The sequence below is a fragment of the Rosa chinensis genome, chromosome 1 (assembly GCF_002994745.2).
Source record: "Rosa chinensis cultivar Old Blush chromosome 1, RchiOBHm-V2, whole genome shotgun sequence".
Taxonomy (NCBI): domain Eukaryota; kingdom Viridiplantae; phylum Streptophyta; class Magnoliopsida; order Rosales; family Rosaceae; genus Rosa; species Rosa chinensis.
The window spans coordinates 11,591,076-11,607,653 of NC_037088.1; the positions used below are offsets into that span (position 1 = coordinate 11,591,076).

The window sequence follows — 16,578 nt, forward strand, 5'->3', positions numbered from 1 at the left end:
GCTGAGGGAGGAAGTGGCGGGCCTCTAGAGGGACTTGGGGAAGGCCTAGGAGAAGCTGGCTGACGTCGAGCGACGCTTGACAAAGGCCAACTACAATGCGGCAGATGCCAGGGGCAAGCTGAATGTTGCCATCGAGCGGCACGTGGAGCAGAATGAGCAGTTTGCCAAGCTGGAGCAGGACATGTCCCTGCTGCGGGACCGGGTGACCACGAAGGAGAAGAAAGTTGAGATCCTTCAGCGGGAGTCTGCCGCCAAACAAGCGGAGATCAAGCGGCTAAAGGGTGAAGTTCCTCGCTTGGAGGCCGAGGGGGGCCGTGCTGCGGCTGCCGCTGTTGAATCATACAAGCAGTAAGCGGAGTACAAGAATGCGCTGAACGAAGCAGCTAAGGCTGGTGCCCTGGCCAATGTGGAGATGCTGCGGCAGAAGGGCGCCATCGACTGGGCGAAAGCGGCGATGCCGGTCGTGCATCCAAGTAAGGAAGCTCTGCCGACAACAAGTACCGCTCCTACTACCGCACCTGGTCATGTTGGAGTCTGTTCGGGTAGTGGGGAGAGTGGCGGGCTTCCAGAAGGCGACTCCCAGCGGACGCCTACGCAGTCCGAGGTGTCCCGCGCTGGGTTCTTGGTGGCCCACACCCGGGCGGATGTTACAATGGAGACTCCCAGTCCCACAGCCCGAGGGTCAGACCAGACGAGCCGCTCCCATCCGCCGCAGGCCGCCGGTGGAACTGCTGAAGGTAGCGGGGCAGACCTGGCCAACCCTGCCAACCCCGCTAACCCCGCCAACCCCTAAATAGGAGTAGGAAATTTTTTGTAGCCGCTGAGGCATAGATGATGTAATTAAGTTTGGGATATAAATGAAATTTGTTGGCACCCAAATTCCTACTGTGTTTCTTTTTGTTTGTGATAATGTGTGTGCCGCTAGAGGTCTTGATACTTGCTCTTGGCCATGAATGAAACATTAAAGGAATTAAAATTGGTCCAAGTGCACAATGTAGCCGACGTAATCCGCTGACTGGCGTTGCCAGCTGCCCTCAGTGCTAGACTTGGTAACAATGGTTTGAATAATTCCTCGTTTCATTGATAGTTGTCTGAACAGCGTTTACAAAAGCGGGGTCGTACCCGTTGGGTAGCTTCCCTTAGCTAAATATTGAACAAAAATTTAGCTAAGTCAAGATGCTCTTGGGTAGCGGAATGACTATTTGTAGTAATACCGAAGATGTTCGGTATTCCAGGGGTGGGTGGTTGTGACGCCATCCTTGTCCATTAAGTAGAAGGTGTCTGGGCTAACGACCTCTACAATTTTGTATGGACCTTCCCAAGCTGGGCGGAGCCTTGTTGGCGGTGGTATAACTTCTTTCATTACCCAGTCCCCCAGTTGGAGGTTGCGGGCTTTGACCCTGGCGTTGTAGAAACGCGATACCCGTCGATTATTCTGGAGATTGCGCAAGTGGACTGCGTCTCGCTTTTCCTCGAGGGGATCTCTATCGAGGCCGACGCCGTCGCTATTGGTCTCGGGGTAAAAGCCTTCGACCCTAGCGGTTGGTTGGGCTACCTCGATAGGCAGGACGGCCTCAGTTCCGAACATCATGCAGAAGGGGGTTTCACCAGTGGCGGAAGTTGGGGTTGTTCTGATCGCCCATAGAACTTCCGAGAGCTTCTCCGCCCACAAACCCTTGGCTGTGTCGAGCTTCTTCTATAACAGCTTCTTGATTATCTTGTTTGCCGCTTCGACCTGGCCGTTGGTTTGGGGGTGAGCGACTGATGCAAAACGCATCTTGGTGCCCAGGTTGGCGGTGAAAGAGATGAGTTCCCTGTTATTGAACTGTGTGCCGTTGTCGGTGATGATTGCATGCGGGACACCATAGCGGCAGTAGATGTTCTTCCAGAGGAAGTGAATTACCTTGGCGGTAGTTATTGCCGTCAGCGGTTCTGCCTCTATCCATTTGCTGTTGTAGTCGATGGCGACGATGATGTATTTGAACTGACCTTTGGCGGTTGGGAATTTTCCCATCAGGTCCAGGCCCCACGTTGAGTGAATCCAGGGACCGACGATAATCGACAGAGGTTTCGCCGGGGCGTGTGGAAGATTGGCATATTGTTGGCATTTGTGACAAGATCTTGATATCCGCCAGGCGTCATCACCAAGCGTGGGCCAAAAGTAGCCCTGTCGCATTGTGCGATTAGCCAAGGATCTGGCGCCCGAATGATTTCCGCATTCCCCGCCATGTATTGTTGCGAGCACGACCTTTCCCTCCTCTGGGGTTAGACAGCGAAGGTTAGGGTGAGTGAATCCTTGGCGGTAAAGTTTACCGCTCTGTATGTTGTAACGGGTTGCTCTCCGCTGGAGCTGTCACGCCTTGACCTTGTCCTCTGGAAATGTCCCGTTGCGCTTGTACTGGATAATCTCGTCCATCAAACTAGGATTGGCCTCAATGCTAAAGATCTCCGCCAGGGTTTTTGTGATACTTGGCCTGTCCAGAGACTCCACCCTTGTGTCCGCTGGACTTTGGTGTGGCTGGGCGGTTGCCAGTCTTGCCAGTGAATCAGCCTTGGCGTTCTTTTCCCTGGGGATTTGTGTGATAGTGTGGAACTTGAATTTTTTTAGCAGCGTCTTGGCGTACCCTAAGTATGCCGCCAACTGCTGGTCCTTGGCCTGAAAGCTGTCGTTGACCTGGTTAACGACCAACTGAGAGTCGCTGAAGATGTTAACACTATCGGCCCCTGAATCAATGGCGAGGAGTAGGCCGGCAATGAGTGCCTCATATTCTGCCATGTTGTTAGAGGCCTTGAAGTTGAATTTCAACGCGTACTCGACGTTGAGTCCCCCTGGTCCCGTTAAGATGACTCCAGCGCCACTAGCCTTGGCACTAGCGGAACCGTCCACGTGTAGGTTCCAGTCTGATTGCTGGGGAGTTTGTTCCTCAGATACCACCATCTCCATTCCTGGTTGTGCTCCGACACTGGATTTGTGTTGTTGTTCGGTGAGCTCAGCAATAAAGTCTGCCACCGCCTGGCCCTTCATGGCTGTTCTTGGTTTGTAATCGATGTCGAACTCGCTGAGCTCGATGGCCCACTTGCTGAGGCGCCCCGAATGCTCAGGGTTCTGCATTACTTGTCTCAGCGGTTGATTGGTTAACACATGGATTGTATGGGCCTGGAAGTACTGGTGGAGGCGTTTGGCAGCAACGATGAGTGCGAGAGCGAGCTGCTCCAAGGGAGGATACCGTGTTTCTGCTCCGTTCATGCCCCTGCTGGCATAGAAAACTGGGAGCTCGTCCTGGCCTTCCCGCCGGACGATGGCGCAGCTCACCGCTGATTGAGATACCGCTAGGTAAATGTACAATGTTTCTCCTTGGACAGGAATGGAGAGGAGCAGAACTGCCGCCAGGTATTCCTTCAGGCCTTGGAACGTCGCCTGGCACTCTGGGTTCCAATCGATGACCTTCTTGTGGGTTGTTTTGAGGACTTTGAAAAATGGGGCGCACCTGTCGGTCAGTCTAGAGATGAACCGAGATAGGGCGGTTAGCTTGCCCTGGAGGCATTGGACGTGCACCTTCCATTCCGGGTCCTTCAGGTTGAGGATGGCCTGTACTTTGTCAGGGTTGGCCTCGATGCCCCGCTCACTGACAATAAACCCCAGAAATTTGCTGGCGTTGATGCCAAAGAAACATTTCTCCGGGTTGAGGCACATGCCGTAGGCCTAGAGGATGGTTATTATGATTTTCAGGTTTGCCACATGTCCGCTGGCCTTTATACTCTTGACCAACATGTCGTCTACGTAGACCTCGATTATCTTGCCTAGATGTTCCGCAAACATGGCGTTCATCAACCGCTGATAAGTTGCCCCTGCGTTCTTCAAACCAAAAGGCATCACATTGTAACAATACAGGCCTTTGTCGGTGGTGAAGGTGGTGCATTCCTGGTCGTCAGGATGCATCCTGATCTGGTTATAACCGGAAAAAGCATCCATCATGCTGAGAAGCTCGTGTCCGGCGGTTGCATCAACGAGCTGATCGATGCGGGGTAGTGGGAAGCTGTCTTTCGGGCATGCTTTGTTAAGATTTTTGAAGTCGACACACATCCTCCACTTGCCACTAGCCTTTTTGACCATCACTAGGTTGGAGATCCACTGGGGATAGATGACTTGGCGGATGAACCCAATGCCCTGGAGTTTGGCAACCTCTTCTCGTATAGCACGGTACTTCTCTTCGTCGAAGGCTCTGCGCTTCTGCTTGATAGGATAGAAGGATGGTTTGATGCTCAACTTGTGCGTGATGATTTCAGGGGAGATACCTGGCATGTCTGCGTATGACCAGGCGAAGACCGCAGCGTTGTCCCGCAGGAACTGAGTGAGTTCCGCTGCCAGCTCTGGGTCTAGCTAAGCGCCAATGCTGACTGTCCGCTCAAGGTGCTCGTCAGAGATGCTGACAACCCTCAATATTGTTTCTGGGTTAACTGGCTCCTTCTTTACGTACTTCTTTTCGTCCTCCCAGGGGTCTTCAAAAATGTTTGGTGGCGGCGCCCGACTGCCTACCGCTAGGATCTCATGGCGGCGGGTTGATTGTGCTATAGTAGTAGAATAACATTTGCGTGCCAACTGTTGACTTCCCTTGACACAGCCTGTGCCGTTGGGTGTAGGGAATTTCATGAGCAGCATATACCCGGCGATGATGCACTTGAGTTTGTTGAGCGCTGGCCGACCAATGATGGCGTTGTATGAGCTGGAACAACCGACAACTATGAATTCCGTATGTATTTCAGCCATACATGGACTGGTACCGATAACTAGCCGCATATAGTCAGAGTCCAGCGGTTGCGTGACGTCACTGGAGAAGCTGAACAGTGGTTCATGATCTTGGAGTAATTTTCTGTTCCGCTTAAGGTTGTTGTAACAACCACTGAATATAACGTTGACAGCGGAACCGCTGTCAACCAGGATTCTTCCTACTGACATTTTGCCCAGAATAGTGTCAATCAAGAAAGGATCGTCGTGGGGCAGATGTACTCCGCGTTCCTCCTCCTCTGAGAAGGTAATAGGCTCCCAACCAGACCTTGGGAGTTTAGCGGACCTTTCATAGCGGATGTTGCAGACTTCCTTTGGGTGATTAGCTCGCGCATAACGCTTTCTAGCTCTGTGAGACATGTTGCTTATTGGAGCACCACCGTCGATTGTGTTGATGCGGCCCATGGGCTCGATGTCGGCGATCACAGGTGGCGGTTGGCGCACCTTGAACTGCTCAAGTTTGCCGTCACGATACAAGGTTTCAATGGCCGTTTTGAGGGCGTTGCAGCTGTTGGTATTATGACCGCTATCCTCGTGGTACTTGCACCACCTGCCGGTGTTTCTTGGCTTTCCCGTTTTGGGTATTTTCCCAGGGGCGGCGGTGGGATCTGATCCTTGCACTGATTGTATATTTCTTCATACGAAGCCGTGAGGACTGTAAATACCGCATACCGCTGGGAAGACTCCGTATGTTTGTTGCGGTTGTCCCCATGGGATGGGCGGTTTCCCTTGTAGTGTTGGTCCTTCTGTCGCTTGTTTTGGTGCTGGCCCTGCTGCCACTCCCTCTTCTTGTCAGTTGGCTGTGTGTTGGAGGTTTTGTTAGCGGTCCCCTGCTGACTGGAAGAGGGTTGTATCGACTTTGCCACTACCGCTGGTGGCGGTGGGGTTTCTCCATACGTGATGAATTCTGCCTGGGCATGAATGACCGCCTCACTCATGAGGTGGTCGTACACCGCATTTGGATGATTGTAGTTGAGGTGATAGAGAAATGGCCCTTTGAGGAGTCCCTGCTTAAAAGCCGCCGAAGCCATTATTTTATCAAGATCACGGCACTGAGATGCTGCCGCTCGCCACCTTGTGACGAATGCCTTCAGTGATTCCTCAGTACCCTGCTTGACGTTGAACAGTTGGCTTGTATTGTGGTGCCCGGCGGACAGTAGGATGAACCGAGAAAGGAAAGCGTGCGATAACGCCTGAAATGAGTCTATGGATCCCGGCGGGCATTCGAAGAACCAACTCATTGCCTCATTGTCCAGCGTTTCGCTGAACAAGTGGCATAGGGTGCAGTCATCAAATCCCTTGTTGTTGGTGACCTTCTTGAAGGTGTCCATATGGACGAAGGGATCAGTCTTACCGCTGTAATGCGACATTTTTGGAGTCTTTGCATACGCCGGTCTGACGGCCAGCAAAATTGCAGCGGTAAACGGTCCTGGCCTGGACGCGAAAAGTGGATTTGAAGCTGGTGCCGGGGTGCCTGATTTCGCCCGGATTAACCGTTGTTCCAACTATTGCATCCTTTCCAGTATTTGAGCTGTTGCATCGCCGGCGGGGTCTAGCCGGGTACTCCGCTGAACTGATCCTCGCCTGGGAGGGGGTGGGTTTCCCTCTGCTCTCACCCGAGGTCTCGAGCGGTGGGTGCGCAATGATGACTCCGCCTCCTGTTCCAACATTAGCTGGGGTGCAGGGGGTGGTCCCATTCCCACTAGCTCTGGTGGGTGCAGCGGGACCTGCATGTGTACGACCGGTGCTGGTACTAATGCTCCCGTGCCGGGTCGGCTATGCCTGGTGCTTCGTGACTGCTCACTTCGTGCCGGGTTGGCAGTTGCCTCCAGCGTTTTCTTTAGCTCATCGAAGCGGGACACAAGCGTGGCCACCTGCCTCTGGGCCTCGGCCTTTTCCTTGAGTTCTTGTTCCCGCTCTCTGTTCGCCTTGTGAAGATCCGCCAGTGCCAACTCATACAGAGAGGCGAGGTCTTGGCCTGGTGGGCGGCTGCTACTTGGGTTTATCTCACCGCCGGGGTTGACCGGGGTGGAGAATAACGCGCGGTTGATGCCTACATCTGGGTTGGTGGGTTAGGGGATGGCGGATTGATCTGCCTGCTCTTCAGCGTTCCCCCCACTGTCGTTAGTCATGATGATTGTGGCGGGATGACCTTTTGTTCAAGGATTCCCACAGACGGCGCCAATGTTAATGCTCAAGTCCGGCGGTAGCCGATTCCTTGCTTAACGCAGGTCTGATGGGCGGACCGCTACTCCTAGGATTAGGTGACTCCTGCTCGCTGCAACACGATAGACAGGGCGTCAGAGAGAGACCGCGTTGGGTGGTCTTCACTTCTCCGATGCCTAAGTCAGTCACTATATGCGCAGCATAACAATAAATGAGTAGTAATTGCGTAATTAATGAGGAGAGAGGAGAGAACCTTTTATAGTTGAGGAAGAGGTTGATCTTCTCCTTGTTTCCGATGTGGGACTGATGTGCTTCGATTCCCAGCGTCTGGAGCTTTTGATGTTATCTTGACGCGGCGCGTGGCGGTGCGTCAGCGGTGATCTGGGGGCGGTCCAGGGCTTAAGCTGTAGCCTGCCTGGCCATGCCTTCGCAGGTCATCCCCTTGGTGGGAGTCAGTACCTCTGGCGGTACAATGAGCGTGGCTCATTGTAGCTAATTATGTTCGTTCTGGCACATGTAGGTACACTTGCAGAAGAAGAAGAAGAAGATGGTGGAGATGTCAATCTCACCATAGAGGACTTCAAAGCTGAAGATGAAGTGCACAAGGATGCTGCAGACTTTGATTAGAGTAGTCCTTTTATTTTCCAAGAATTTTTGTAATGGCAATATGCCTTAGTCAATAAATGACAATTGTATTAAACTCTTTTTTATGTGGTGCACCCAATGAAATATGATGTCTAGGAAAGTCATTGAGATTAATGGTACTTAAGAGAGCCTCGCTCCACCAACATCTCTCTCTAATTTCCTGGTCATATTTGATTGGATTTACCAAACGGATAGAGTAACTACAATGTGTCTTAGTTTGATTTTATTTTGGATTAGACTTTTTGGGACCTTTGATGTAATCATTGGCTATCTTTATTAATAAAGTATCGTATTATTATTAGATGTCATGGACATGTTTTAATTCCGAACTTTATTATTTTTCAGTATGTTTCCTGGAGAGTTGGAATGCCTTGTTGATAGTGGCACCACACATACTATATTACGACATAGGCAACTATTTCTATGGATGACACCTAGTCGATCTTCTGTGACTACGATGGCTGGACCATCACAATTGATTCATGGTCGAGGACCAGCTCAATTTATGTTGCCAAATGGCACAAGTATTAATGTCACCGAAGCTCTATATGCTCCTAGGGCTGGAAGAACCCTATTGAGTTTAAAAATATAAGAGCCAATGGTTTTCATGTGGAAACACATTGTGAGAATGAACAAAAGTTCCTTTACATCACCTCTAATGACTACGAACATAAACGAGTATTAGAGAAACTTATGTGTCACTCTAGTGGGTTGTATGCAACAACTATTCGAATTATTGAATCCAACCATGTCATGAGAGATGACTTATGAGATTCTGACACATATAGGATTTGGCATGACCGTTTGGGACACCCAGGTCGTGATATGATGATTCATATATTAAAGACTTCACACGGACATCCATTTTTCAAAACGAAAAGAAGTCAGGACCAAAATTCCATCTAAGGTAGGGCTGGCGTCTCCTACCCCCTGCAGCCCAAAAGTGGTATTGACGCCACCAATACCTCCTTGGTTCCTTTTTCTACTTCTAAAGTCAATTGTGACTTCGTGGCTCAACCGGATACTTTTCTAGTTGCTTCTAAAGCCCATCTTTCATTTTGCAAAGCTTGCTCTTTAGCAAAATTAGGATCGAGACCATCCTATGCAAAGGACACTAAGGAAAATATTCCATTCTTACAAAGAATCCAATGTGATATTTGTGGATCTATTCAACCAACTTGCTGACCATTTAGATATTTTATGGTGTTGGTTGATGAATCGACACGATGGTCACATGTCATGCTATTGTCCACAAGAAATGCTGCATTTATTAAACTCCTATCATAAATCATTAAATTAAGGGCTCACCACCCTGATCATCTCATTAAGTCAATTCGTCTTGAAAATGCTGGAGAGTTTACATCAAAAACGTTTGATGACTATTGCATATCCATTGGGAATGAGGTTGAACACTCTGTTCCTCACGTTCACACCCAAAATGGTCTCACAGAAGCTGCCATTAAAAGACTTCAAATGGTCGCTAGAGCATTGGTTATGTGCACCAATCTCCCTGTTTCTGCTTGGGGCTATGCAATATTGCATGCAGCTGTGCTCATTCGTCTAAGGCCTACTGCCACTCAACCCTTTTCTGCGTCCTAGATGGTTACTAGATATGAGCCTGATGTCTCACACTTACGCATATTTGGGTGTACAGTTTATGTGCCAATTGCGCCGCCACAGCGCACCAAAATGGGTCCTCAAAGACGATTAGGCATTTATGTTGGATATGACTCTCCAACCATTATCCGCTACTTAGAACCCTTGACAGGCGATCTATTTACCGCTAGATTTGCAGATTGTCACTTTGATGAGACAGTCTTCCCGTCGTTAGGGGGAGATAGGAACAATAATGTTCAACAGGAACGACAGGAATTGTCGTGGTCTGTCCCCATTTTGTCTCATCTTGATCCCCGAACCGCACAGTCCGAAATTGAAGTGCGGAAAATTCTCGATCTTCAGAACATAGCAGACTCTATGCCTGATGCGTTTTCTGATACCGCTAAAGTGATCACATATACCTGCTGCAAACGTGCCTGCAAGGATTGATGTCCCTAAAAATCATGGACATGGCGCCACCCCTAGGGGTATTGGGCATGGCACCACCACCACTAATAGTGATGGCAATGTGGCTCAGGCCGGGCTCCCAGCAAGGAAACGTGGGAGACCCAAAGGATCGATTGATTCTCCCCAGAGAAAGAAAGCGAGTTTGGCACAGAAAGATCCATTAATCATCGACATAAATAACCCGTCTCATGAAGATATTCCGAATTATGGTTATGTCCAAGAGATATCATTGAGGGACACTCCAATGTTAGAACCAATTCCAGGGAATAGGGAGATCTCCATGAATTACACTAGTGTACATGAGACGTTGAATCGAAATTCTATTATCCTTGATGATGTGTTTGCATATTCTATTGCTCAAGGAATTATAGAACACAATGATATCGAACCTCGCTCCGTTGAAGAATGTCAACGAAGAGCAGACTGGCCTAAATGGAAAGATACGATCCAGGTTGAATTGGATTCACTAACAAATATACATGTATTTGGGCCTATAACGCTGACACCCCCAAGTATAAAGCCTGTTGGCCATAAATGGGTCTTTGTTAGAAAGCGTAATGAGAAAAATGAGGTTGCTAGATACAAAGCCCGCCTTGTGGAGTAAGGTTTCTCACAACGCCCTGGAATCGACTACGAGGCCGGAGACAGATTCTCTCTTAATGGACATTATAACGTTCCGCTACCTTGTCAGTTTGGTAGTTTCTGAAAAACTTGACATGCAGCATATGGATGTGGTTACAGTATATCTCTATGGGGATCTAGATTCAGAGAAATATATGAAGGTTCCAGATGGACTTCAATTACCCAAGTCAAGTGGCTCTAAACCAAAGAGCGCGTTTTCAATAAGATTGAGACGCTCACTATATGGATTGAAACAATCCGGACGGATGTGGTATAACCGTCTAAGTGACTACTTGATTGGGAAGGGATATGTCAACAATGAAATATGCCCATGCTTGTTTATAAAGAGGACAAGTTCCGGATTTGCAATTGTAGTAGTTTATGTCGATGACATGAACCTAATTGAAAATCTAGATGTGTTAAAGGAAATTGTTAAGTACTTTAAATCCGAATTTGAGATGAAAGATCTTGGGAAAACACGGTTTTGCCTCGGACTAGAACTCAAGCACCATAATGATGGGATTATGATCCATCAGTCAGCATATACTCAAAAATTATTAAGGCGCTTTAATGAAGATAAAGCAAAGCCTGCGAGTACTCCCATGATCGGTCATAGTCTTGAGCCTGAAAAAGATCCGTTTCGTCCAAGGGATGAGGACGAAAACTTATTAGAGGCTGAAGTGCCCTATCTAAGTGCAATAGGCGCATTATTGTACTTAGCTCAATGCACAAGACCGGACATCTCATTCGCAGTGAACTTGTTAGCTTGACACAGTTTTGCGCCAACACGCCACCATTGGATTGGCATAAAGACAATCTTTCGATACTTAAGAGGTACGATTGATATGAGCTTGTTCTATCCCTAAAGAGAGAAAAGAAATAACGGAAGTGTGGGATCGGACTCCACAAGGCAAAACGCCACCTTCCGTGCTCCTCCTCCCTTCCATCAAAATGACAACGATGTCTTGATGGGTTTTGCTGATGCAGGGTATCTCTCTGACCCTCACAAAGGTCGCTCCTAAATGGGTTATGTCTTTACCATTGGAAGCACTGCAATATCTTGGAGGTCTACAAAGCAGACCCTTGTTGCTACTTCCTCAAATCATGCAGAGATTATCGCTCTACATGAAGTCGTGAGAGAATGCATATGGCTAAGGTCTGTAGTTAGACACATTCGAGGAACTTGTGGTTTGAAGTCTACCATAGATGAACCTACATGCATTTATGAAGATAATGCAGCTTGTATTGAGCAAATGAAGTTAGATTTCATCAAGGGCGACAACACCAAGCATATATCGTCTAAGTTCTTTTACAATCAGCAACAACAAACACTTCTAAATATTGAAGTGAATCAAATCCGTTCAAATGATAATGTAGCGGACTTGTTTACCAAGTCGTTATCTAAATCCACCTTCGAGAAACATGTGAAGAGCATCGGATTAAGAAAGTTATCCGAACTCCCATAATTGTAGAAATCAGGGGGAGACCTTGACATCAAAGGGAGGTATGATGTCTACATGTTTGATCTCGAAGAGTGAAGGACGTGTTGTGCTCTTTTTGCCCTTCCACCAAGGTTATTTTTGCCCCACAGGATTTTTGTTACCTGGCAAGGTTTTTAGTAAGACAACGATCAAAGAGTCATCACCGAGTTTGAGCGGCACAAGGGGGAGTGTTGAAGGATGTCGACTACTCCACATGCGCGTTGTGCTCTTTTTCTCCTTCAACCAAGGTTGTTTTTTCCCACAGGGTTTTTATTACTTGACAAGGTTTTTGACGAGGCAACTTAGAAGCGCATAGCAGAGGCAACACTATTGACATGGAATATCCAAGGGGAAGTGTTGTGAATGATAATGACTATTCATGCAATAGGTATTGCTTAATGTATATGATTGACAGACTTGTAATGTATGTGATTGACATACTTGTAATGTGCGATTGATTAGTATAGCTATTATGTATTGCCTTTTGTATACATGATGTAACCCTATATAAACCTTTTGGTGAGATGAATACAATACATTTTTCCAATTCTCTACAACAAGTTTGACAACCACACCAAAAGTCAACATTCTTCAACATATCTTATAATAATGCACTTGGAGTACGTTTTCTAATTAGAGTCCCAATAAACTTAAAATATCTCAACGACGTTTAATTAGTGGACAAGATCTTACAGTTCTGTGTGCACTCAAACTAAGCAAGAGAGTCTCACTACTAGTACACATCACCATCAATGATAGTTTGCATAAGTTTCGATTGTTTCGCTGACCATGTGATCATGATCTGATTTCAAGTCTCAGTCCACCCCACTTGTTTCTTCCCCAACAACTTTCTTGTACACAAAACATGTTGCAACCCACACATAAACACCAAAAATAGAGCGCTTAGTCCTGCAAGTACCCAGTAGAAGTCATCAAGGTGTGCTCGGTTGATATTGTTACCTAACCACGGCTCACCAGAGTTTCTGCTAATAGTTTCCACCAAAGATATGATGAAACTGCTAACAAAGCTTCCAACTCCAAGAATGCTAATGTACGCAGCAGCTCCCAAGCTCCTCATTGCATCTGGCATTTGATCATAGAACAATTCCTGGAGTCCTACAACCGTGAATGCGTCTGACATACCAGTTAGTATGTATTGTGGGAGCAACCACCATACTCTCATTGGTACTATTGCCTCAGGGTCATCCATGAGGTCATGTTCTCTTGCAATACTAACCCTTTTGGCTTCCACTAGAGCTGCCACAACCATGTTGACTACGGACAAGAATAGGCCAACCCCAATTCGTTGAAGCACCATTATGCCCGCTGGATGTCCTGTGAACTCTCGTACTTTTGGGACAATAATCCGGTCATAGATTGGGACGGTGATAATGATCATGATGCCGACTAGGGCTTGGAGTGATGCGGGGGGAAGGCAAAAGTGGGATCCGATGGATCTGATCATCATGGAGCCTTGTTTCGTGAAGTAGGTATGGAGTTGCGATTGAACTGCAAAGAACATTAGGCAACAGAACCATATGGGAATAAGACGGAAAACCAGCTTCACTTCTTCCACTTGATTTAGAGAGCATAGCCTCCAAGGGTTTCTGATGTTCTTTGATGCATCAAGGTTGTCAATAATCATTGCCTTGTCCAAAAATCTGATGTTTTGAAATAGTTCAGCATATACATATTCATATCCGCGTATGAAAATGAAACAAGGAAACACTATTGTCTTGCGCCGGACTGAATTTTCACAATATGATTAATATATATATATATATATATATATATATTTTTTTTTTTTTTTTTTTTTTTAATTTTTTTTTGAAGTTTGTAATCTCAAAAGATTATACTCATGACTTGTATTTTCTTTTCTGGTTGGCACTTGCTAATCATCATATATATTGAATGGACATCTATTGCTTTCATTGCTAAAGGAAAGAACACCTAATGTTTTGACGATAAATAAAATTATTATTTACAATGAAATGTTGGCCGGATATTAGAGAGGACGCACACAAGTTTATGCTACTCAGTTTGTAGTATTTATCATGGAAGCATAAGGTGTTCTTTCCTTTAGCAATGGGTTTATGTCCCTCGGGAAGCCCTCGCTCTATGCGTAGAGTGGTCTTAAAAGTCATGAATAAATCAGAATATTGAAGCTCATTTTAAACTTCAATAGTGTCAAGCTTGGTTTCTTGAAGCACACCGCTATCCAAGGTAGCTTTACTTAGGGTTTATAGTTTGCTAGGGTCTCTAGACACTAGACAGTAACTTGATTTTGACGGTCACTGCGGGTGGGCTACTATGTTCTGTTTGCCACTCTCTACTTATTTTTAATGAATTGATGTCACCCGGCTCCTTTGATGAAAAAAAAAAAAAAAAAGGAAAAAAAGAGCAAAGAGAGAGAGAGGACGCCCGAAAAAGAGATTTTATGCTTCAATACGTAATTCATTAATCCGTATGTTCCTTCTTTAATCTCTTCTGTAGAAATCATTGCTAGAATCTTATTATTGTATCTAGCCAATAGTTTCTGAGTTGACTGATTTTTGGCAAGGATGATATATCTTTGCCTAAAAGCCTAAAAAATGAACTGTTCGGTTGTTGAGATGATAGAACTATTTTTAAGTAACTGCAAATTAAAGAGGGAGGTCCACAAAAATCATTTTTTGCGAATGTCCTCTTAGGAATGAAACTATATAAGCTCGATCAATAAATTAAAGGTTAATAATTCCCAAATTTAACGGATATGTACCTGAATTGGTTAGTTCGAGCTAAAGTTTTCTGCTTAGGCTGAACTCCCATATGAGATCCACTCCTCTCATCCTCGTAGAAAATATCAGAATGAAGCGTCTCATCCACACGCCACTTCCTTGCTGCCGCCATGAAAACTTGCGCCACGGTGGTAAAGGCGCTTCCAAGCGGCCCTTCCTTCCTATATCTCTTGATTCCTAGTAAAAATAGAAACAGGCCCACTGCCTGTACCACAGTCAACATACCAAAGCCTATCACCCAGCCGACATTATCCTGCGTAGTCACAGTCGTTAGAATGTAATCCATAGTTATCTCCTTTCAAAACTAACATGTTCATATTTGTATGAAATTAAAACTTTGTGATAGGTGTTTGTAGGTCTCTTTACTTGGCATAAATGACTACAACTTCATTGCTAGTAGGTGATGACTGCTATTACTGTTGGCCTAGATTAAAATTCAGGAGCTATCTACTTATGTATGAAAGTTCTACAGTCGATTTTCCTTTAAAATAAAAAAGGACCTATATATATAGTTAAAATCTATAACAAAAAATTAATTGGCGTCCATGAACTTTGTAGATCCCCCACCAAGGATCTGACAATGCGCCATTGGTTGTTGAATGTATAGATCCGGGAATAGACAGATTGCTGATACCAGCAAAGTCTACCTGAATGTAGATGACCACAAGTGTTGAACTAGTGCCTGCCATTACTATCACCAAGAACCACCAGTTGAAGAATGAGCTCTTTGTCCTTTTCTGATTGGGGGTGTCCTCATCAAACTGATCTGCAGCAAATGTTTGGACGCAAGGCTTGTGCCCACCTTCGCCAACTGACAAAATGTAAAGCGCAACAAAGAACACTGCTTCACGATAATGAATAGGAACACTGGAGACGGATAGGCATAGTAAAACCATTCCCTGTGATCATAAACACAGTGTTAGCTAGAATGTCCACTAAGCACCTAGCCCAGTTGTACACTTAACTACTTATTAAGATTTAGCCTCAAAAGTCTTGGTCACAACGTATTTATACAACCCCATTCTCATCTTCAATACAACTACAGCACTCGAAAATTGGACTAGAAATTTACCATCAAATAAATGGAGGTGGATAGAATGATGGTCTTGAACCGACCCAGGAAAGAATCGGCTACAATGGCGCCAAGAAGAGCAAAGAGGGACGACACACCGATCCATATGTTGACGTTCTTGGCTGCGATGGCTGTGGGCTGGTGAAGATAATTTGTGAGGTATATGATGAGGTTACCAGATAAGCCATAATACGCAAACCTCTCTGCTGCCTCTACAACTGCATTAATGGATATAATCAAATGTTAATATACACCAGTTACTGTTAAGTATGAAATTTTTATGCGGGGAAAAAGATATATTAATAGTGGAAATATCTCTAGACTCTAGTATATGGGATACTTCCTAGCTAGGATGGTGAAAGCTCTCAGATAGTACAAGAGTTTACGTACAGATGATGAAAATAGCAGCATTCCAGCCACCTCGAGAGGATTTTTGGAGGGTGGAGAGCTTGGTGTATAACTCCTGCCCATTTTCAATCATGACTTTCGCTGGAGATGTTCAAGGTATAATGTTTTGAGGGTTTTCTGGGTCCTGGATATATAGATCGATGAAGTTATAAGTGCAATGGATTTAGGTAGAACTTTGACACTTGCTGTACGTTAGCGATGTCACATTCCATTGATCTTCAAGATAAGTTCACTGACATTGTTCACTGGCCAGAGGTCGCATTCCATCTTGCAAAACTTTCACCGATTCATAATTATTCTTTTTTCTTGAAGTTTAATTAGGACTAATTCCAATCCAGTAGCTTCTATTTCAGAAACATGCATTGAATTCATCTGCAACAATTTCGTACGTTGTCACTTTAGCAATTTGTGGAATGAAGAGACCACCAGAGGTCAGTGTCCTATCCAAGACTACCTTGTGGCTTTAGTAAAATCTCGTATCGACTAGAGTTTGTAGAAGTCTAGAATTAATGTGTTTAGACGACTCCTCCAGCTACACTAGCAGAACTACTACCAGAT

General features: G+C 45.9%; 1 protein-coding gene across 1 annotated transcript; it reads right to left on the reverse strand.

Annotated features, from left to right (window-relative positions):
- Positions 1-12,387: 12,387 nt before the first annotated feature.
- On the reverse strand, positions 12,388-16,216 carry LOC112201011 (protein NRT1/ PTR FAMILY 5.4-like). The gene is given in 6 exon segments (XM_024342023.2): positions 12,388-12,658; positions 12,661-13,424; positions 14,522-14,793; positions 15,188-15,439; positions 15,613-15,830; positions 16,003-16,216. Coding segments are annotated over 6 exon segments (1,677 nt in total). The 5' UTR covers positions 16,094-16,216; the 3' UTR covers positions 12,388-12,578.
- Positions 16,217-16,578: the final 362 nt, after the last annotated feature.